This window comes from Pseudorasbora parva, chromosome 2, assembly GCF_024679245.1.
Source record: "Pseudorasbora parva isolate DD20220531a chromosome 2, ASM2467924v1, whole genome shotgun sequence".
NCBI lineage: Eukaryota > Metazoa > Chordata > Actinopteri > Cypriniformes > Gobionidae > Pseudorasbora > Pseudorasbora parva.
In genome coordinates, this window is record NC_090173.1 from 18425003 (window position 1) to 18449128 (window position 24126).

General features: G+C 36.1%; 1 protein-coding gene across 1 annotated transcript in view; it reads right to left on the minus strand.

The window, feature by feature from the left end:
- Positions 1-21871, minus strand: part of baiap2l1b (BAR/IMD domain containing adaptor protein 2 like 1b) — a 90960-nt gene extending 69089 nt beyond the window's left edge. Inside the window, exons 1-3 of the mRNA XM_067458077.1 lie at positions 21563-21871; positions 10431-10506; positions 7216-7302 (exon numbers count right to left, since the gene is read on the minus strand). Of these exons, the coding sequence (XP_067314178.1) occupies positions 7216-7302; positions 10431-10506; positions 21563-21613 (214 nt within the window). The 5' untranslated portion in view covers positions 21614-21871. The remainder of the gene's footprint in view (positions 1-7215; positions 7303-10430; positions 10507-21562) is intronic.
- Between the last annotated feature and the right edge of the window lie 2255 nt (positions 21872-24126).

Consider the following 24126-nt stretch of genomic DNA (forward strand, 5'->3'; position numbering starts at 1 on the left):
GTTAAAGACTTGGAATCCCATACTAAACATAGACAAAGTTTCAAAAGTTAAGGTGGACGTTTGATGGGAGTATTTCTTTGTCAAAAATACTACTTCCGGTTAGTCATAAGTTTCGGCAAGTTTTTTGCGATCATGCGTCCCCTTTGACGTTAATGGGGGCGGAATTTCCTTGTATGGGCCTTACGGACAATTCTACCGGAAGCGCGTGAGAGAGAGAGAGGGAGAGAGCGAAAGTAACAGGCTACGCCCATCAAAGCGCTGGCTCGTAGGATGCTGCACAGGTGATGTGCACATAACAATGTCACCAAAAAAGTGCGTTTTTGGTTGCCAGACCAAGACAGTCCTGCACAGATTCGCCAAAAACCCCGCGTTAAGGCAACAGTGGATGGAATTTGCTTTTCCGGATCAGCAACTGAGTTGCGCGAATGTTTATATCTGTTCGCTGCATTTCGGTGCCGACTGTTTCATAAACAAGGCCCAGCTCGACGCCGGATTTTCCCAATCGCCTAATGCTGAAGGATGGAGCAGTCCCAACGTTAGAAGGGTGAGTGAGACTGCTTCAAATGTCTGTGTTTTTTTTAGTCTGCTTACTGTCTACACAAACCACGCGTAAACACACAAACACACGTGCACAACTGCACTTCCCACATGTACACCTTCAAAGACAAAAATACGACGATATAATTCAAGTATAAATATGTAAATAACACAAGTCGCTAAGCATATTATATAGTTAGTGTATAACTTGTACCACATAGAGACGTCCTGCTCTAGTCGTTTTTGCTGCTGCTCCTGTTCAACTGCAGCCTCTGGGTCTGATTCTGGATCATAGATGTATGGCTGTATCTGATTAAAAGCCATATTTTTATTTTGAATAAAGTTTTTTTCCGCTGTTAGGGATGACACAGCTTTACGACGCACTCGACTCAACACAATAGCAGCAGCGAGCACACGTCATTATTTAGCTCCGCTCACACGACACGCCCCCACCCGCTCGGCTTTTTTCGGAAAGACTCGGAACAGCGCATCTTTCTTATATAATTATTAAAAAAATAAAGACTTTTCGGAGATATGCAGGATGCAATGCTACTCTATAGGTACTCAAGATTGACATGACACTGACTGAAACTGAGTGTTTCACCCCCCCTTTAAGTGTGTTTAAAATGATGTTATGACGTTACTCTGTGCGTTCGCTCGGCGGCTGCTGCTGTGACTCTTGTTCACACTGCTATGGGTAAAGCGCTTCTGCAGAATAAAACCGGTAGCCGAGGGTAACAGAGATATGACGCAATTGACAGGTGATTCCCTCAAACGTCTCGGCTCCTTGGTTAAAATAGCAATTTTCTTACAATGTAGAAATAGTTGGAAACATTTGGGATATTGTAAGTACTCAACTGAACAAAATATATAACACTGGCCTAGTGGTTTTTGGATATTTTACTGCCGAAATACTATATAGTGCACCTTTAAGTTTAATATACAAATGATAATGCAAGGTAGGCACATGTAATTTTAGCAACATTCAGTATATGATTTGACTGTTCATAGATCAAGTGTTATTAAGCAGTCGTATATACAGACTAGGAATGTCGGTATCAACATTTTTGTTGATCACCTTGTTTTTCTACCGGTAAGTAGCAATGGTGCAGAACATTTATACACTATAGCATGAAGGTTGAACCCAAACTCATGAGCAAATCAGTTATTTTAAAACTTTCTGAGAGACGTCATTTCACAAACAATGCGAGTGATTCAGTGGTCCCACATCTTCTCTATCCCTTTCAAAATGGCTTCACATCTACGTTACCATCCATAGTGATTTTGCACTGCAAGGGGCAAAACAAGACTTTGGCACACATCGTTTTAGATCATGCCAATTTATATATTCAAGCAATTTTAAACCATAAAGTACTCTGTATTAGTCTATATTTAACTTAAACAATTATGACTACGCAGAATATTTGATTATTCAATAACCGTAGTATTTTTACTTCAATACTACTGTTAGACCTACCTGAAAAAATATACACCATTGTTTAATTTGTATCTTTATTGTATTGTATTTATTTATGCTACTGCTTCTAATGTGTTTATTTATCCTTGTTTAATTACTGACTCATAAATGACCTCAAACACAAACACATTGAGCAAGCAAACATTTTAGTGAGATAATTGTAATGTCTTTGTAAAAAAATCTTTTTTTTTTTACCGTTGTATTGAGTGTTGTGTGCTTTTGGTGGTCTCAGTAACAATTACTAGATTTGTGGCATCGTGACATCCCTAATACAGTCTCCACTCTCCAGGGGGCCGGGGTTAGACTAGTCTGTTGCAAAAATTTCCATTCCAAACGGTTATGAAATTAGTCGTTGCGCTCATCCCTACCCCAGGCATTCACATAAAGACTACCAAACCACTCGAGCCATTTCTGCGGCATACAGAATGTGTATCGTGCGCATTGTGATCATGCAAATGATCTGTATGCATGGGACACATGGTTGACTTACTCTATTTGCCAAACTGTGCAGTAAACAAGGGAGCTCACTGTGGGCAATACTGTATCCCACAATGCACTTGACTTGACCTTCCATTTCCAACTCACCTAATGAAATTAAATTATTATCAGCTGTGATTTTTTCCTCACTCTTCTCATTACCTGATCTGACTGCCAAGAGAAAAATAAAACTGGATTAAAAAGAGCAACCTCAGTTGAAATTATAATAGTCTATATTGGCAAAGCAGATTTCACTGAGTAATGCATGACCTTGCAAAGCCAGTCTCCTATTTTGCAGTTGCAATAGAAGTATCCAACACGCACAAGAGAATCTGGAGGAATCACTGACTAAGTCCACTTCCCGCTGTTTATAAGTCCTGCTCTGGGATGAAGTGGCCCAAAACAACTGGTGTAGGATCAGTTTTTGTTCATAATTTTTTATTGTTTGCGGTCTACTGTACCATGTGGTTAAGCATGGCTTCAAATTAATTAAGTTATGGTAGAATTAAAAACAAACATCAAAGTATGTAAAAACGTTCTTATAGATATGAAAAAGTTATGGATACTTCAGTACTTCCCTTACATTTTTTCTAATTGCTAATTATTTGGATAATCAATTAATCTGTCAATTATTAATTCAATGAATCAGATGAAAATAATTACAATTGTGCCACCAAGACACTATAAAAAGTCAATGCAAAGACCTTTGACTCTAATCAGTTTGAATACTGAAAATGTGTTGGAGCTCTTAAAGGGATAGTTCACACAAAAAATAAATGACTTTCTTATTTCAGCCATACACAATCGGAGTTCTATTAAAAAAAATATCCTGGCTCTTCCACGCTTTATAATGGGAGTTAAATGTACGACATTTCTAAAGCCCAAAAAATGTGCATCTATCCATCATAAAAGTACTCCACAGGGCTCCTCCGACATTTCGCTTTAAACATTCTCGTTTTTAGACTCTAATTCATGACTGGTGTTTTGTTTTTCTCCATCCTCTGCCCGTCCGTGTTTATCAATACGTCATGCATCAGGGTCAGAGGTCACGACCCTCTTGTGAACGTGCGTACGGCTGTTACTGGAAGCCAGTGTTTGGAGTTTGTAAACTTATAAATATAAATATTTTCCTTACAAAAATGTAGGGCTGCAACAACTAATCGTTAAAAAGCGACAATAATCGATAATGAAAATCATCGATAACGATTCTCATTAATCGATTAGTCGGGTCTGCTTTCTGTTAGCAAATCTTCCTCCAGTCTTGCCAATTTACAGCACTGAATAATGCATTTTTATGGACAAAATGTGCATCTAGAAATAGTGGAGTGGAAACAGAGTGAGCTGATGCAGGAAAGCTACATGATCCAAGGGCCCAAAACATGAGACGTCTTTATTTTAAGCTTTGAGCGAATGCAATAGCGTTTAACATACCCTGTCATGCTCTTGACATGTGTGTGCGTCTGTGTCCTCATTTTACAGGTAATCCACTGATCTATATAGAGGACAGTAGTTATATCTTCATCTGTAAGTGCTTCTAATTCACGCAATTATTTACATTGTGCATTAAACGCTTTCCGACAGTTTGTTAAACTTCAAACTTCACTGATCGGGCGTAGGTGCAGCAGGCGTGTGCACGCTCATGCGAGTCAAACAGACAGAGAGAGAGAGATAAATAATTAATTAATTATGAATTAACCATTAATTTATCTGCAATATCTGCTGTTGGACGTTAAATTTATGTTTATAAGTCAACATGTCATCATGTTATGACAGTAGTAACTGTAAAGGGATAACAGCGTGAAATTGAGTTTTTTTCTTTTCTTTAAAGGGTTAGTTCACCCAAAAATTGATGTCATTAATGACTCCCCCTAATGTCGTTCCACACCCATAAGACCTCCGTTCATCTTCAGACACAGTTTAAGATATTTTAGATTTAGTCAGAGAGCGTATCTAAGTGTATGCACACTATACTGTCCATGTCCAGAAAGGGAATAAAAACATCATCACAGTAGTCCATATGAGACATCAGTCAGTTCATTAGAATCTCTTGAAGCATCGAAAATACATTCAGGTCCAAAAATAACAAAAACTATGACTTTATTTAGCATTGTCTTCTCTTCCGCGTTTGTGTTCAATCCTCAAATAAAGATTCAAACGGTTGTGAATCAGTGAATCGATCAATGATTCGGATTGCATGCCAAACTGTCAAACTTCTGAAATCATGTGACATTGGCGATGCGAATCATTGATCGATGATTCAGAAAATTAGCCAGGATATTTTTTAAATATCCTCCGATTGTGTTGAAAGAGGAAAGTCATATGCACCTAGGATGGCTTGAGGGTAAGTATATTATGGGATGATTTTCATTTTTGGGTGACCTAACCCAGGGTATATACAGTAATCCTTAAGTTAAATTTACTACTTTTTAATACCTTTTTTACTACCTTCAGAATATTTTTTAAAACCATCACGGCACTGAAAAAAATTGCAAGTGTTAATCAGCGACCTTTCTATTATTTACACAGATTTTGACATATATAACATACAAAAAAAGAATAGATTTAGAATCAACACCAGGAGGAAATCTGTAATAAGTTATCATTCAGACACAGTAAAATAGATCTCAACATTCACAAAGGTTGGTTTAAGGAGAAGCATTACTGCATACACATTTGATTTCAATTAATAATTGGTAATTCAGCAATTAAATTATTTAGTGTTTTTTTCCAACAATAAAACCTGAGCCAAATATTACATTTCTATAGCTGTGATAAGTTGAATTTAACAACATACTAAAAACTAGTGCTGTCAATCGATTAAAAACTTTAACTAGATTAATCACAATTTTTTTTTCTGTGATTAATCGCAATAAAAAAGAAATGTTTTTGTACGTTTTTAATATATTTTTATATATAATAATTTCACAGTTAATCAAATTAATGCAGAAACAACATAAAGACAGTATATTTTAAATACTTTATAAATAGTTTAAATGGCATCTTTTTATGAATGAAGGCCAGTAGCCTATTACTGATATTAATACAGCTACTGATTTTTTTATATTTTTTTTTTACATTTATTATTAGGCTCCAAAAATATAACCATTTTTAATTTAAGTAAACTTAAAACAACAAACCCATAATAAATGTCATGCTTACTCCTGCCCTTCCTGTCTTAACAGTTAGGAAATATACAGAAATTAAAGTTATATGCAGTCTGCACTGCATACACTATAAATGAAATAGTTAATCCTTATTAAAGATACAAAAGTTATTTAGTCAAGAGCAGCGAGTCTTTTTCTCTGTTTCCTTTGTTCTCTAACTTTACTGACAGAAAGCTTTATTGGCTGCTGTCCCTTTAAGAGCAGACATACACGCGGATCTCACTGTTTTAGTGTATTTAACACTTTTAATGGCCTTAAATTTGACAATTTGGATTTATCACTTTTTAATACTTTTTAAAACCCTGTGGACACCCTGTTGAGCTCTTAAAGTGCACTTGATTGATACATTCAACCTGTAAAATGTACAAAATTCTAGGGGAGGTTGGCAGGACACCCCTAAAGGGGCCAAGGTCCACCCAAAATAGTCTCATAAAATCTAGGTGAAACACTGCACTCATTTCAATTATAATATTTTAAATGACTTTGCATAATAATGTATAATGACTCTATACCACTCCTAAAAGCAATTAGCAATTAATGGATTCAAAATTCAACCTCCAACAGCTCTACAAGAATATTTAAAAAGCACCACCATGACTCGCACATTAGTGTACTGTAAGTGCCATTAATTACCTACACATTAAGTCTGCACTTGAACTACGAGAGCACCCCCATTCATTTCAGAAGCACCCTCAGCATTCCCGGAAAGCAATGTACTGAAGTCATGTGAAAAACAATCTAGCATAGCGCTGTTTGAAATCTTGCATACATTAGTTGCATAATGCATTCTGCTTCACAGATAACTTTTCAAAAATCAATCAATCAACTTTATTTATATAGTGCATTTACAATGACGATTGTTTCAAAGGAGCTTCACAGTGCTAAACAGGACAATACTGCAACAGAATTAGATTTGGCTGTACAGTCGCTCTGGAGAAAACAGTGATGTTATCAGCTTATTTTAATTTATCATAAATAGCGACAATGTTGGCAGATCAGTATTATAGTTTACAGAATTAAATGAGAACTAATTCATTAATTTTATTTGTATATTTAGTTAAATAACTTAGAACATCATTTTAGTGTCCCCAAACACACACACACACGTGCGCGAGTATGTGCCATAAACCCTGATTTCTCAAACATGACACAAGTCAATAAATGCCACATATCCACCATTATTATGATCTGGCAGATACAATGTCAACAAACATGCTGAAACCGAAACTTGACTCGGACACGTAACATACTTTATATGGCAAATTCCTGTACGTTATCACAGCGTCTGATTGTGTTATCTTTAATGTGATAGAGGAAGAAGTGATAATGAAAGATTACAAGTCTATTTGTTTCTCAGTGATCAGTACTAGCGGCCACCAAACGAACTGAACTGAAGTGACTGCTACTGCAGATGTTTTTTGTCCTTCGTGAACAAAGACAATGCATAATCCTTTTTTTAACATCCTCACATCTCTACACATGAGAACTGTGGCACTATAGGAAGAGTAAATGGAAAAGTGCTCATGCTGAACTCAATAAAAAGCATTATCCGTGACTCACCCAGTTCCCTGGACACTGGAGATACGGCTGCGTTCTCCCCGATCTTAGATACAGCATCAAAGTACTGCTTCCCAGCCAGAGCCATGGCTGCAAAGAGAGGATAAGAACGAGTGTTATTCTACTTAGGTCTAGTAGCCAAAGATATTTGATTTGCTTTCTATGTATTTCACAACATGCTGTACATTGTATATTAATAATAAAACAATATAGCTGCATTGAATGATCCACCATTCCTACTTTTCTGATTAACAGAGGTGTCTTGTGTCCATTCAGAAATCTGCAGACAGGCTTTTCATATACTTTTGAGTACAGTAATTATGATCATATGTTTTTATTTCATCAATCTGCACACGTCTCGTTTGTCATCATCAAAATAGTTATAAAACAGTTTTTCAAAAGCAGCCGGGATGAGGAGGAGATACACTGATGTCTAGAGAGACGTTTTTAAAAGCCGACACACCGACTGTGTGTACATGTGCACCAATAATGTGACTATTTCCAATAACCAGAGTAAGAACTTAATCACGGTTAAATTTATCTGACACGAACAAACCTCTTCACTTGCGTTTACATGCATTTCATTTTCATTATTTTGATTATTCACTTGTGTTTATTTTTACTACCATTCTTCTCATACCCCATGCCCAGCACAAATAATGAACTCACAAACAGCAGGTGTGTTTTAACAGCAGCAGGCCATGGTTTTAAACTACTTATCAAATGTGAAACGCCTCAGGGCTCCAGACTAACATGAGAGAGCAGCAGCACCGGTGGCACTCAGCTCTACAGATGGTGGCACCAACACATCATCTGGTAGAGCTGGGGGTATATTTAATCATAAAATTAATTTTATCATAAAATCACTATTGTTTTGCATTAATGGGTGCAGTTACTACTAATATTACATGTTTGTTTATTGTAAATGTGACAGTAAAGCACTGAGCTAGAACTCATATGCATATAAATGTAACTTTTATTAACAGTAACGTGCAAAAGCCAAACTGAACTGACCGACAGCTTCAGAGATTATAAAAGGAGCGCTCTTTACTTTTGTAAATGTATTTGTTTCTCATAAATTAGGGAGTGGAAATTAGAGTCCTGCTACATTATACATACTATTTACTACATTATATTATTATTATATATACTACATTATATCCATTGCTACATTAAATCCGTGGTGAATGTTGTTGATTTGTGGTCAGTGCTGTTTGATCTGAACAGAATTCTGTGCAGAATTTTAATCTAGCTTCATTATTTTTCTCTGTGTTGTTAATTATATTCATTTTTTTTTAGTGATGCATAACGTCTTCATTTCAATGTTTTTGACCATCATTATACTGCATTATTTTCGTCAAGCAACGCTGGCAACGTGAACTTTCTTAACACCCCGAACATTCTTTACCACTACGTTTACGAATCTGTGCATGACAACATAATCTCTGAACGTCACAAGCACACGTGCACGTGGTGGAATAGATTGAAAGTATTTACATACCTATTTATTGTGATTAAAATTGGCATATGCCACACTGCTTTTTTACTAGGATTATGGTTACTTCAACTATGAGCTTAATTGCATCAACTTGATTGAAGTATAATGTTTAGATAATGTAAAATTCAAAAATCGTAATATTGCCTAAATCTCACTATTATTACATTATGAGGGTGTATGTAAACGTTTACAGCAGAAGAGGAAAAACTCAAACCTTTATCAGTCAGTCCAGGCATAAGCTGTGCAAGGTGTGTTGTGCTTAGTCTGTGAGTGTGATTTTGTATAACCCTAGTCCTCAAGCTAGAACACATTTGTCCAAGATTTGATGAAACCTATCCTTTGTTCAGTAGACCTACTTTTTCAGATTGTCATAATAAATCTGAAGAACCATATGTGGGAGTGAGCGAAGGGGAAAAGGAAAGGGAAGTCAAAGCTCCATAAGCTTCATAAGGGATCTTGATGTTTTATATGTCATTTTGCATGTACCAATCGCTAGGTTTAAACATTGTTTAGATTTCCAGTTGAAAGATATTAAAAACTTGAAATTTACGCAGGAAAAAACAGGAGGCCTGAATATTATATGTGTTATATTGATAATCCTAATGATTTCTGAAGGACCATGTAATCGCTTAATTAGAATTACTTACATTACAAATTAAAAGGAAAAGTACTTCTTTTACTTTACTTTTGATCAAATAAATGCCCTGATGACTAGAATAAATTTCATAGAAAAGAATTTGAAAAGACGTGTATTTTTATAATGCTATAATCTCTCAGTCTGCTCTCTAGATATCAGCAATAAAAACTCAGTATTTATTAACAACCACTAATAAATAGATTATAGAGACTCACAGATAACCAAATGCTTCATAACAACGCAGCCTTACGATTCCCGACAATGCTTAAAATATTGTCATATTTCTGGGACCCAGGAATAGACTTAATCCTCTTTAGTGGACATTATATTTTAGTGAATTTAAAAAAAAATGACTGACATTAATAGTGATCAAATTTAGCACTCTTTTAGAAATCTGATAATATCATTTAAATCTGAGTAATTTTCTAATTGTTTGTCATAAATCCATACATGCAGAGGATAACGGGACTTAAAGCATGTTTATTAGGCATTTTAGAGACATAAGTGAATAGGGAATTTAACTGTATATCAATATTCCTATTCAGTACGAAATTAGATATTATGAAAATGTTGGCAATTATTACTCCCATTATTAAAATTATTAAAATTAATTATTAAAATTAAATTATTAAATTAGTGTTTAGCTGCATTTTATTGAATGGCACAACACATTTATGGCCATTTTAAACCAAGATATCAGTTCATTCTATTATATCTGTCATATCCGTTACAGATATTTCATATTCATTATATAGCTTTCATAGTTGAGAATCATCTTTATACAAAGTGTGGTTAAAAAAAGCCTGAAAGTTGTTCAACGGAAGAAAAAAAAGAAGAAGAAAAAAATCCCATTGTTTTTGCCTATGTCATTTCATGTAATTTAATTCTCTACTACAGAGAATACCATAACATATGATCTCAAAAATAAAATGTGTATGATTTTTTTTTTGTCCATTGGTTTCTTATGCTCTAAATAATGTAACAACATGAAAACTAAATAAAAATAGCTTGTATACTAAATTCAATGTTGATGTTTTTCTGGGTCTCAGGAAGATATGGAAGTTATTGAAGGGCAAGGCTCACCTGAAACGGCTTTCTCGTAGCTCTTTCCCAGGTTTATGAGATTACGTAACCCCGGGTTGAATTGTTCCATAACATTCTGCAAAGAGGGATTTCAAACAGAGGAAAATGGTTAAAATGTTGGTATGAGCAATCCTGATGTAATCATTGGCAATCATGACATTGCGTGGACTGAGACAGTTCTGTCCATTAAACAGCCTCTTCAGTCCCATTTTAAAGTGTCTGTGTGTAATGTACAGGGCATTCAGGGGTACATCCCATTGCAAAATGCTTCTGCTTTGGCCCATAACAACATATTCAGGTATCTTAGTATGCAATTCTATAGGTGATGAACATGGAGATCTCATAACCTGGTCGGGTCAGATTTTTAGGGATAATTTTGGTTTGTAATTAGTGGGTTAATTAATTGTTTTTCAAATTCAAAATTGTGTTGTCCACACACACAGACACACAGAGACACAGAGACACAGAGACACAGAGACACAGAGACACAGAGACACAGAGACACAGAGACACAGAGACAGACACACAGACAGACACACAGACAGACACACAGAGAAACACAGACAGACACACAGAGACACACAGACAGACAGACACACAGACAGAGAAACACAGACAGACACACAGACACACAGACAGAGAAACACAGACAGACACACAGAGACACACAGACAGACACACAGAGAAACACAGACAGACACACAGACAGAGAAACACAGACAGACACACAGAGACACAGAGACAGACACACAGACAGACACACAGAGAAACACAGACAGACACACAGAGACACACAGACACACAGAGACACACAGACAGACACACAGACACACAGACAGAGAAACACAGACAGACACACAGAGACACACAGACAGACACACAGAGAAACACAGACAGACACACAGAGAAACACAGACAGACACACAGACAGAGAAACACAGACAGACACACAGAGACACACAGACAGACACACAGAGACACACAGACAGACACACAGAGAAACACAGACAGACACACAGAGAAACACACAGACAGACACACAGACAGACACACAGACAGACAGACACAGACAGACACAGACAGACACAGACAGACACAGACAGACACACACACCAAATTTACAGTTTGGTCTTAAATACAGAATCTGGTCTGAATTTACCTGAATGCCATATGAAATATCTTAAAGAAAAGTTTTATCTTTGTGGAAAAAAGTAAATAATATTGGTGATATAATACTCATATTACCAATATTATTTACCTTTTCCCACAAAGATGAAACTTTTCTTTAAGATATTTCATATGTCCTCACTCCTCGGAGACATTATAAGATGATGAGAATTTTGCATTTGTAAATGTGAAAAAATGAATGGAAGAAATCACAACACTCAATGTAAGCGCCACACTTAGTTTAAAAATTATGTATATATAAAAGTGATGAACCATAAAGATTTAAACCAAAATTCTAAGTTTTCATAAGGCCAAAAACAAACTCACAGGTTTCTCAGTATACTCTGTTCAGGGTGTCATGAACTCTGTGTCATGAGGGGACAAATTGATCAAGTTGCTCAACAGTAATATATTTCAGCCACACAAATCGTACATATTTTTGGTCAACAGAGAAGCACCGATTAAAAATCACCTGATTTGGTCAATGATTTTGACCCTTTGAAACTAATTAGGAGATTTTGTTATTTAAATGTAATCCTTTTAAGATGGGAGTTTTTTTTTAACTTAAAGATAAAAAAATAAAAACTTCATAAGCCCCTTTCACACTGCACGTCGGACCTGCAATATTGCCGGAACATTGCCGGGTGAAGCAACCACGTCCCGGGATTGATTACCGAATTCGACCCGGGTCGGGGACCTAGTAATATTGCAGTATTCGACCAGGGACAAGCGCTGTGTGAACAAAAGCCGAAACTAATGCCGCAACGTGTACGTAGTTATCGTGCGACTCCTAGAGCTTGTTTTTTCAACGATATAACCCCGCAGTGCCAGAAGAGCTAGTCAGTGTTTTAAACGAGAGTGTTCTTATACAAAAGAAACTCAAATTAAACAAGCAGAAATGTGTGCAAACTGGACACAAATCGAGACCACGGAGCTCCTCACTATCCGCGCTGAAGCGGAGATCGCGCGCCATTATACGTCACATCAGGATGTCACGTGTCAGCTCGACCCGGGACCGTTAAGCGTTGTGTGTGAAAGCGCACATATTACGGTATTTCGCTGGCAGTGAGAATGGACCAACTAGCGGCCCGGGAACAAATGCCGGGTTGCATTATCTGTGTATTTGCTGGAATCGCAGTGTGAAGGGGGCTATAGTTATATAAAGGAAATATAAAATTCTTTATATTTAAAAGTCGATAACCAATATATTGGCTGATGAATCTGAATCTAAATTATGTCATTTTTCAAACCCTGACTACAAAACACTAAAGTCTCGCCATTAAACCCATGTTTGCAATGGGTCCTTGAACAATGTTCTTGGGGCAAACATGGGTTTAATGGTGAGACTTTAGTTTTCCTCATCTTGAACAAAAGAAGCAAAAGAAGCATTTAGTACAATCTATATATTTTTATTTTGAATACACACAAATGTCATTTATGTCTTAGCTTGTCAAGATAAGGATTTATTAAGTCCACATGTCATGCAAACAAGAATCTATGCTTCTAAACACAGGTCGAGAGCTGTCGATGCAACCACACAAGTTTGCGTTGCTATTTGTGAATGTTTGTGGAACTAGGGTTTCGGGAAACACAGACTAGTTGAACTATGCTGGGGAAACTTGCAACTAGTTGGCTAACGATGCTTATGAATGAGGCCTGAAACCAATCTGAAAATATCAGGATCCATGAGCTTTTTTTCCTGCTTGCACAATCGTGGGTCATATTCGATCTGTGCCACATGGGAGGAAAAAAAAATCATAATTGGGTCACCTGAATAATGTAATGTAAATGTGGCCTTAGAGAGCCAATCATCAGCTTCATTTAACTCTGGAAAAACATCCTTTGAGAAGTCTTCAAGAAGAATTTCAGATCTATTCATGAGTCAACCCACTTGAACCTTTCTGTAGATGTTCTTACAGGATGCCTGTCTCAGGGTTTGAGGTGCTGTGCCTGTTCCTCCTCCATCAGGAGTGAGGGTGTGTGGAATAAATCTTGAATTCAAATTCATATGCACCGCTATCCGTGTCAATATTGCGAACTGCCCCTAGTCGTTGAGACAGTCTGGTAGTGACAGCATGGGAATGACAAAGTTTGGGAGAATGAAGTTTGGACTCAAGTTGAGAACTGCAAGAAACTACTGCTTTTCACGACAAGATCAGTTCCTGAGCAAACACACCAAGTTTTTTAATACCCTGCAATAGTTCACTGCATTAGGAAGAGAGGAAGCAGAGATTTGAATGAGTCACTGGTGAAGACTTGGGCTTGCTGATATTTACTGAACATTAAGAGGCATACAAGTGCTTGCTTAATGCTTACTAATCCTCAATTTATGAAGACAGCCCACTCCTCTCCACTCCCTGACACGTATCGAACCGCCTGAGATATGACAGGAGGCACAGCTGATATTATACTGGAATGAAACTTCATTGGAATGACGCACACATGGACAGATATGACTTGGGAGCAGGACTCTGCATGATAATAAACCTCCTAGCGTTCATTCAGTAGCACAGCTATACTGTAAAATCAAGGGATCACAAAATAACTGTAAACTTCTCCTTCCCAAGAAAATGTTAGATGTCCAATTGTCAATCTATGGAAGTATTATATGATACTATAATGGCTACCCAGATTCTTCCAAAATATCTTCATTTTAGTTCAACAGAAGAGAAAACCTCATACAGGATTAGAACAAAGGGTGCTGAAATGATGACAAAACTTTTGTTTTTGGGTGAACTATCCCTTTAATAGCAATATTAAACAAATGTAAGACCAACAGAATTCGCCGATAATGCTGTCCCAACAAGTTAAACACATTGTCTACACAAATAATTTCGAATTTAATACTTCTGAAACATTAAAGGGCTAGTTCACCTAAAAAATGTTTAATTGTGTCATCATTTACTCACCATCATGTTGTTCCAAACCTGCAGGACCCGTTAAACAAAAAATACAATAGTTTGAAGAATGTTGGTCAGACTATCAGTTTCCATTGATTTTCACAATGTAATTTTTAATACGAAACCTCAAGATATGACAAAACAGAAAAACATATACGAACTGACGTACATTTGGTATTTTTTCGAACATCTAAAACAATGCTGTGCTCTGGGCTAAATGCACTACATGTCATGAGGGTTTGAAATTTAAATCCCCCAACCCACATGTGTATTTCAGTTGTGGCGTGTAACATAGTCACTCCCACTAGCCACTTAGGTGAGTTGAATTTTATTGTAGTCTTCTCAAAAGGCATCTCTTCGCATTGCGTATTATAACCACTCGCATGCGGTTCTGTTGAGTTTATGAATTCAATGTCTAATCATCAGAGGCGTTCAGATTAGTCATCGCTGAAACGAGTTTTGTTCAGTGCGCACTCTCACTGAAATCTGCACTCTCATCATAAACAGAGCATAGACGTACGTGCGATGTTCATTCATTCATCATACAGTGATTGTGTATTTTTGTTCATTTCAGCAGCGAAAATAGTTTCAAACAAAGATCACAGTGGAACCACAGCACATCTGATGAGACTGTCATAAAGCTGGCTGGACGTCGGACATTTGATATTTGCGAATTTAGGGACCGTCTCTAAAGTTACACATGACATTGGCATGTTTCTAACTTCAATAGCATCAGAAGAGAATGACTAAGTCATAAAAACAACTTTAATTTGTTCATCTATGTGTCAGGTAGGATGCACTCCTTTTGATATTTAATCAATCACATGAAAATATGGTATTGCACTAGGCTACTGTATGGGCTCATACATAGGATATGTTAGATTTAAATATGTTATAGCTGATGGAACACTAATGAGAATATTGCACTGAAAACCCTCATAAGTTGATTGAACTCAATTGATTTGAGTAAACTCGTTCCCTCAATTCAATTGAATAATGGAGGCTCCCAAAACTTGTATATTTAAGTTCACTTAACTTGGTGCTCATGTTCACTGTACTTAAATTGTTAAGTTCATCAAACTGGGTACACCAGAAGTTCAGTATACCATGCTGGGTACAACAAATCAAAACTTCAGCATGCATTGCGTCATGAATAAATTACACATCTGAATTGTGACACATTGTCTTTGATTCTTACTATTTGCTTTTACTTTTACTCTTTGTTCTGATATTTTTGTAGCTTGTTTTATGTTCAGAGTTGATCTGTTTATCAGATTAATTGTTTACGATTAATTCATACACGGATTCTTTGTGTCTGTGCATGTCTAACTAATGCCGTGGATTTAAACATTTTTGTGCACAAAAAATAAAATAATAAATTGTTTAATTACCACAAGAGTAAAGAATCTCATGGAAATTTGTATTAATATTTCATTAGACTCCGCATGAGATCAGGCATTCTGCCAATACATGATGATGTTATCATCCTCAATGATTAAACAATATCACTTGATGATATTTTCTCTTGACTTTGTGTTCCTTCCCAAATGTCGCTCAAACACAAAGCAGCCAGAGAAACATTATATTATAATATTATACAGTCAACGGTCAAGAGCCCAACTAAAGCAAACACTGATCACCATTATGGTGACTTCCAACAAAACTATTATTTTCATTAAAACAGAAATAAAGTCAGTCTGGTTAATTATAAGTGAGTTCGCATATTATTATTATGCTTACACTGTAAACATTTTTGGTTGTTTTTTGTTGGTTTGACTTAAAAAAAATAAGTAACCTGGTTGCCTTAAAAATGAGTTTATTGAAATTAAAAATTTGAGTTGATACAATGAAGGAAATTTGTTTAATAAATTGAAACTCAAAATATTTTGTATGTGAACCACATTAAAAATTTGATAAATCATGAAAATAGCACTATTTGGCACGTTTCACTGCATCATCAGAAATAAAACAGACACAACTGCCCAACATGCTTACAAAATCTTTTAATAATATTTTAATAAAGGTTGTCGAATCTCAAAAAATGTTCATTGATTTAACTCAAAATTTCAATTTCAATGAACTCAAAATTAAGGCCATCAGGTAACTTTTTTTCGAAATAATTTTTTACAGTGTAGTAACTTACAAATTTTTACTTACCGATCTTAAGATGGCACAGAATGAAAAAGTCTCCCTCTTAATTTGAATCAGCAACAGAAAAGGACCGCCTTCTGTAAATGTCCTCCAATCAGTGAATTAGTTCTTGTTGCCAGACAGAGCTCCTTGAATGGCCAATCACATCAAAGCAAGACTAGAGCGAGCTATTTTAATTCATTATGATTTTGAGTTCATTCAACTTGAAATCTTAAGTTTATGTATTTTGTAGGTTGATAAGTTATACTAACTTAAAAATATAAGTTTTTGGACTAAACTAGTAATATTTAGTCAAGATTACTTGATTTGTTTAAGTAAAGACAACATTAGGGTTTACAGTGTGTTTGAGATACATTTACATCAATTATATTCAGAAAAGCAACTGTTAGTGTTTCTCTGTCTACATTAAGGAGCTTTACACACCTTATCAGAGCTAAATTTACCTGCATTTCATGTAGACTTGATTTGCATATGTACAGTGACATTTACATATAGACGACAACAAATTTCCCAACAACATTTTGGCAGGGCTCCAGACTAACGTTTTTCACTAGGGGCACAGTGGCCAACAACGGAACATTTTAGGGGCACAACCAGAAAAGTTAGGGGTGCGCACTGTAAATAAACATGCTAATTTCCACTGTATTACTAATAAGAATGACAAAATCTCAAGCTAATAGCGCTTCGAGTATGAGATGTGACGGAGCATGTGATTTGTTGAATTCAGTGAACGAATATGCCCTTTACTGAGACACTTTTGAGTCTGAATGAGAGATCTAGTTCATGAACAAATTGAATAAACTGGTACATGTCATTCGTGAAGTAAACATAATGAACTAGTTGTTGAAAGACACTGATAGCGAACGGGTAAGAGCTTGGCTCATGTAGTTTGGCATATTTGAAAAAAGAAATGTACACTTTACAACTGTAATGAATACAGTTGTAATAACACAGGCTGATGGTTAATTGATTACTGTGTACAGAGTTCTTGGTTTTGTGTTTGTATTATGTATGTTTGAACAGGTTTCTTCTTTTCAATAAAATGACTTCATTACGTTTGAGTCATGTACTTCTATAAAAACTGTAAAACAAATAAAAAAATGAGACAGTATTGGTTAAATAGATCTCATGCATGTCACGTCAGCAAATATAGCATCCTAGAGCATGTAATTGGAGTGATCTAGTGAATAAACACACCCAAAATTACTGGTTGCAACTATTTGGTGGCAGTCGGGAGCCCTGTTTGGACAGTGAAAATGCTTTGGAAAAAAAAACTAACCACAGTGGCTGGTGAGCACAAAAGTTAATGTCAAGTCAAGCCCTGTATATGATGGTATTTTGACCAGCTGAGAAGTCGTAAAGAGCCAAAGAGAATCAAAACAGCGTCAGGAATCGCTCCAAACAAAGATCTGCTGCGAGGAGACGCGGTTCTGACGCCTCTACCGGACTGTGATGGGCAACATCACGACTGTGACCAGAAAAAACAGGTGTGCGAGAGCATTCTGTCCCTTTTAGGGTCACATCTTGTGACATCATGTCCTGTTTTTGGTTCATGTACATGTCTTTGCTCTGTGTTGCGTTCATATTTCTGTCGAACCGCTCCAGAGTTTGCTTGGAATCGGACCAAGACTAGTTTGATGCACACCAGGGTTTGACGGCAGCGTTCACACTAATTCAAATGAACCACACTAACAGAGCAATCACACCAGGGTTCATTTTAATCTAACCAAACCTGCCAAGTGTGAACACAGCCTCAGTCACACAGCAGTGCTTCTCAACCAGGAGGCCGGATCCCACTTGGAAACATCAAAAAGATGGCTAAAAGTTATTTAAAATAACACAAAACAAGCAATAATATTACCACCGATCAAAAGCTAAAACTATTTTAAAAGATATTTCTTAATATTTGGTTATTTTTATAACAAATATATATAACATGTTTCTAGCTATACCAAGCTCTAAAATATTTTAAATTAAGTCAAAAGGAGATTGAAATCCACTGCCATACAGGCTGGACACTACATGAGGTTTGAATAAATGAGACACTTTTCACTTTCAAAGAATTAATTATGCATTTAGGCCTACTTTTATAAAATTGTTTGACTTTATGGCCTTTTTCTCATTATTTGTTGCGTTGTGAAGTGCTCATATTTCTACATTTGTTAATAATCATCACTGTTCGTCACATGCTGTAGTAGTTGTTCACCCTTTAAAACTATTTCTCAGACACTTTGCACTAGAGGTAAAGGTAGCACAGTTCACTTCACATATTAAATTAAATCAAAAGGGACAATTCATTTTATTGTTATATTAAAGTATTTATTATAAATTATTAATATGTGCACATCACTACTTTAAATTCATATCTTCTCATAATCTGTAATCAAAATAATTTCCCCTCCCTCTTGCAGATTTTCTCTGATGATGCGTTTACTGGCATGAGGGCGGGGCAACCTGTCTCTCACACAAGACCCACCAATAGCACACCATCCAATCAATTCCACATGGGCAAAAATCAAGCCCCGCCCAATTGCTCAAAGAGTACCATAAAACTATAGCGTCACCAAAATGAAAACTTAGACTTAGTACAATTATTAAGAAATAACAGTTAAAAACATTTTTACATTGTTTTTAAAGGGGTGATGAATTGAGAAATCAACTTTCCCTTGAGCTTTTGATATATAAAAGGTCATGGTAATATAAGAATATCCTGTAAGTTTCAGAGCTAAAAAAAACTTCCTTGTTAGTCAAAGAAAAGCTTTTATAGACACCAGGCCCAGAAAACAATCTTTGTGATCAATGTGCCTCATCCTGATCTAATTCTGTGGTGAAAAAGGCCTCTACAATAAGCATGTGTAATTCAGTAGCCAAGCCCATCAACTCGTGGATCTGTTCGGATCACGCTAGCCAGCAGCAATAAACATGCGAAAAAGATAGCAAGCTATTGCACTTCCTTAGTTGTGGAAGAACACAGTCGCTGCATAAGCTTCTTTCGGATCCTAATATATAAATTAAAGTTCCAGCTCACGTGGGGAAGACATTATACGTGTGTTCACTTCATTTCACTGCAGAATCGTTTTTAAACAAGTCTCAGGTCGAGCTGGATTTGATTGAAAGAAAATGTTATTTCTTCTATATTGGATCCGACAGGAATGGCGCAACACACTTATGTGAGTTAAACATGTTTTTTTATATATGATAGCATTGCATTGTTACAGATTGTTTCAATTATGTGTATGTGTCTAACAGAACATACCTTTAGCACGCTGTCAAAGGCTGGAGAATACTTTATTTATTGGTTCATTGCGATTTGGGGTCAGACTCTGACATGTATGGGCCAGGACTTGCAAAGCCCAACGGGTTTATCAAAACGCTTTAACGGGGTTACCAAAACGTAAGCTTGTCGGCAGGACTGTGAATTTTAAATAGTTCAATAATATTCCTCTCTCTTGACTTGATATTTGAAGGGCGCAAAAAAAATTAAAAAAATTAATGATGAAGACGTTTTGCGAGCCCTGTGAGAGAATCATTTTGGTTGCCTTTCAAAAAAATCCCTCCCTCATGTGAACTGACAGGGGAGAAGAAGCTCATTAAATATGCAAATCTTATCCAATCCTAGCCGTGGGCGTTTACTTCCAAGTCTCCAGTGCGGCACGCCCATCAAAACCCAGCGTTTTGCAGAGAGCCTCAAAACCAGTGTAGAAAATTGCCTATTACTTACTAGTTATGTTTTTGAATGTAAAAACCACACAAACGCCATTAGTTGACCTCAGACAACAGTATAAAAAAATAAAGGCCAATTCATTAAACCTTAATTGAATTATATCACATTGCCTAACTTTTGTCAACATTTCTTTCTTTTTTTTAAAGTGTGGGATCTACCATGTCTCTCAGAGCAAAGTTATTCAATATGAATAGACTTGTCACAAAAAATATATTCTTACATTGAGATTATAAAGAAAAAAAGGGTACATTTTAGGATTATGGCATAACTACAGAATACTAGAAAACACAAAATAAATGTATCTGACCCTGGACCACAAAACATAATTTGATTGTATATGTTGGCAATAGCCAACAAGGCAAGGCTATAGGTCAAGATGATCATTTATTTTATGCCAAAAATCATTAGGATATGAAGTAAATCATGTTTCATGAAAATATTTGGTACATTTCCTACCATAAATATATTTAAACTTTTTTTGTATTAGTAATATGCTTTGGACATTTGGACAACATTTTTTTTTTACAACCTCAGATTCCAGATTTTCAAATATTTTCCTAACAAACCATACATCAATGGGGGGGGGGGGGGAATCCCTTATTATTGGTATTGAGGGCCAGGGTCACATATAGGAAGCGTGGTTTCCCACACTTTGAGGTTGTGCTAATATTAATAAGGCTGTTTTTAGCACTTTAAAGAGAAATAAAGCATGAATCACACAGGGGTGGGGTGGTGATAAAATATAAAATACATTCCCACTAGGCAAAAAACAGCATTAGAATATACTTGTGTGACTAAATCACTGGATGATTTAATCTAGGATTCAGTTCTGACTCATTTGGGTGTGTCAATAAATCATCTGACAACCATATGTGCTGTGGTAAAAACCCACCTGTGTAATGACAACACCACATTTGAATAACCTGAAGAGAATCGTGTTGTTCATCTTCACCAGTTTAAACAGTGAACGACCCGGTTTGACTTAAAGTTTCCTAACCAGGTTAAAAGTTTCCTGACCAGGTTAAAATGACCATCTCAGTGCAGAAATGTCCAATCTGTCAACCCGTTTTGTTTGTTTATATCTAACGTTACATATGTTGGTTTCACGCTTAACCTAGCCACTGTGATCTCAACAGGTGAATAACAATATCTGTGTGTTCTCTCCAGAAGGTAAGTGTCATTTCTCTCACCTTGTAAGTGCTCTCGGTCAGTTTATTCACCTCCTCCGGGTCGCGCGACATTTTTCTACCCCTCTCGCGACGAGCACGCGCACTCAAACGTCGCCAAAAACTCTGCTCAGTCGATAATTACTCCAAAATAACTCGGACAGGGCAGCGCGCTTATCGCCTCCCGCAAATCCTCACAGCAAGACGGCCCTCTACAAGAGCTGTGCTATGGATCACCGACAGAAAATGACTGCAGTGTTACTCAATAACGGACAGGTGGAGTTGAGCTGGGAGTCGAGGCTCTGCTTTAAACTTATGAGCGTGTGAATGAATGTGTGTGTGTGTGTGTGTGTGTGTGTGTGCGACTGACGTCGGGGGCGGGACAGGTGAGGGAGGTGTGGGACGTCACTTACGGTCCTCTCTGACAGGTGGACTCGGGCAGAGAAACAAAAAGATAAATGCTGACATCTGCTGCTTCTTGTCGTTATTGCAGACATGAACGCTTACTGAACGCATCTGAACTACTTTATCTTTAGGGACAGTTCCCTTTGTTGAACCTGTCACAGTGAAATATGTCTCACTGGGGAAAAAAAGAATAAATTATGAAATACGACCTTGAGAACATTGCTTTTGTCCCTCCTGCCCCCACAAGGATATTAAAACCTGAAATCACCTATATTGTGGAGTCCCGTCAGTCCGCATGAGAGAAATACAGGTGTGATAAACACGCATAGCCTAGCCCTACTGTATACACTTTGACTATACAGTAGCCTAACGGTCAAAAGTTTGGAAACAAACGTTTCTTAATGTTTTTTTAGCCTGTTAATCTCACCAGGCTGCTTATTTGATTTATATATACAGTAAAAACATTAATACTGTGAAATGTCAGGCTATTACAAATTAAAATAACTGTTTTCTATTGTAAAATGTCATTTACTCCTGTGATCAAAGCTGAATTTTCAGCATCATTACTCGGGTTCAGTGTCACATGATCCTTCAGAAAGGATCTGGTGCTTATACTGTATAACACTGGTTGCCTTAAAATTTTGAGTTTATATAAATTAAAAGTTGATACAATGAAGGAAATTTGTTTAATAAATAGAAACTCAAAATGTTATTGTATCTGAACCACATAAAAAATGTGATAAATCATGAAAATAGCACTATTTGGCATGTTTCACTGCATCCATCATCAGAAATAAAACACACACAATTACCCAATATGCTTACCATATCTTTTAATAATATTGTCAAATATAAAGGTTGTCGAATCTCAAAAAATGTTCATTGTATTAACTCAAAATTTTAATTTCAATGAACTCAAAATTTAAAGGCAACCAGATAACTTTTTTTCTAAATAATTTTTTACAGTGCACGAGTCTGTGAAAAACAACAACAGTTGAACAAAAAATTATTTAAGGAAATCTTTTCCACAAAACTAATTTTTCCAACAAAATCTAACTGATTTGAAAGTATTTGTTGTAATCTCATTGTATGAACTTAAATTAATTTAGTCAAGACTACTAAAATCATGTCATTCCAACTAGTAAAGAGTAGAACTGATGACCATATTTAAAACAAATTTATCAAACAAATTTATTTTCTTTATTTATATCAAATCTAATAGTCAACACAACACTTGTTTAAATGTTAAGTCTAACATTTGAAGCATGCAAGTGATGATCACGTATACATTTCTGTAATACATAATACCTACAGGTATATCACCGACGTTACAGCTCATTGAGAACAGCACAGCATAACCCCAAGGTCACTCCACGATCATAATAACCTCATAAATCGACACAACAATACAACTTTTAAAATATAACTGTCAAATATAACATCAAACTTTAACAGGTCTGGGAAAAATTACTCTGTTGGGTTGTAATTGTAACAAAACAAAAAAATCTATATTTTCAACATACATATGTTTGGTAGTTTACTTAATATTTTGAATAACTGATTTGATAGGCTAATGTTGTTGTAAACACAGTTTTTTTTCCCATAATTAAATATTGTGTGTATTATTTTGAGTAATCTTTACTAGGCTTTTTAAATGTGTGCCTTTTTTAGATTCTTTTTAAATCAAATTTATTTAAAAGACTAAACAAGTGGATTTGGTGGTTGCAAAAAAACAAATGTTCATGACCGAGGCACTGAGCTTGCCATTTTGATGGGTGACAGCACTGGATTTGCACAGCTGGCAACCCAAGAACACCAATAAAGGTAAGAATGACATTAAATATGAACTGTAAAATCAACATAACAACTTTTAAATGTCAAATATAGCTGTCAAATATAACACATTTCTCATCTCTGACATTAGCACAGTTACAGCTCAATGAGAACAGCACAACATGACCACAAGGTCTACACTCCACGATAATAATAACATCATGAATCGACACAACACAACTTTTAAATATCAAATATAATACATTTCTCATCACTGACACTCAGCACAATTACAGCTCATTGAGAGCAGCACAACATGACCACAAGGGCTACACCCCACGATAATAATAACATCATGAATCGACACAACACAACTTTTAAATATCAAATATAATACATTTCTCATCACT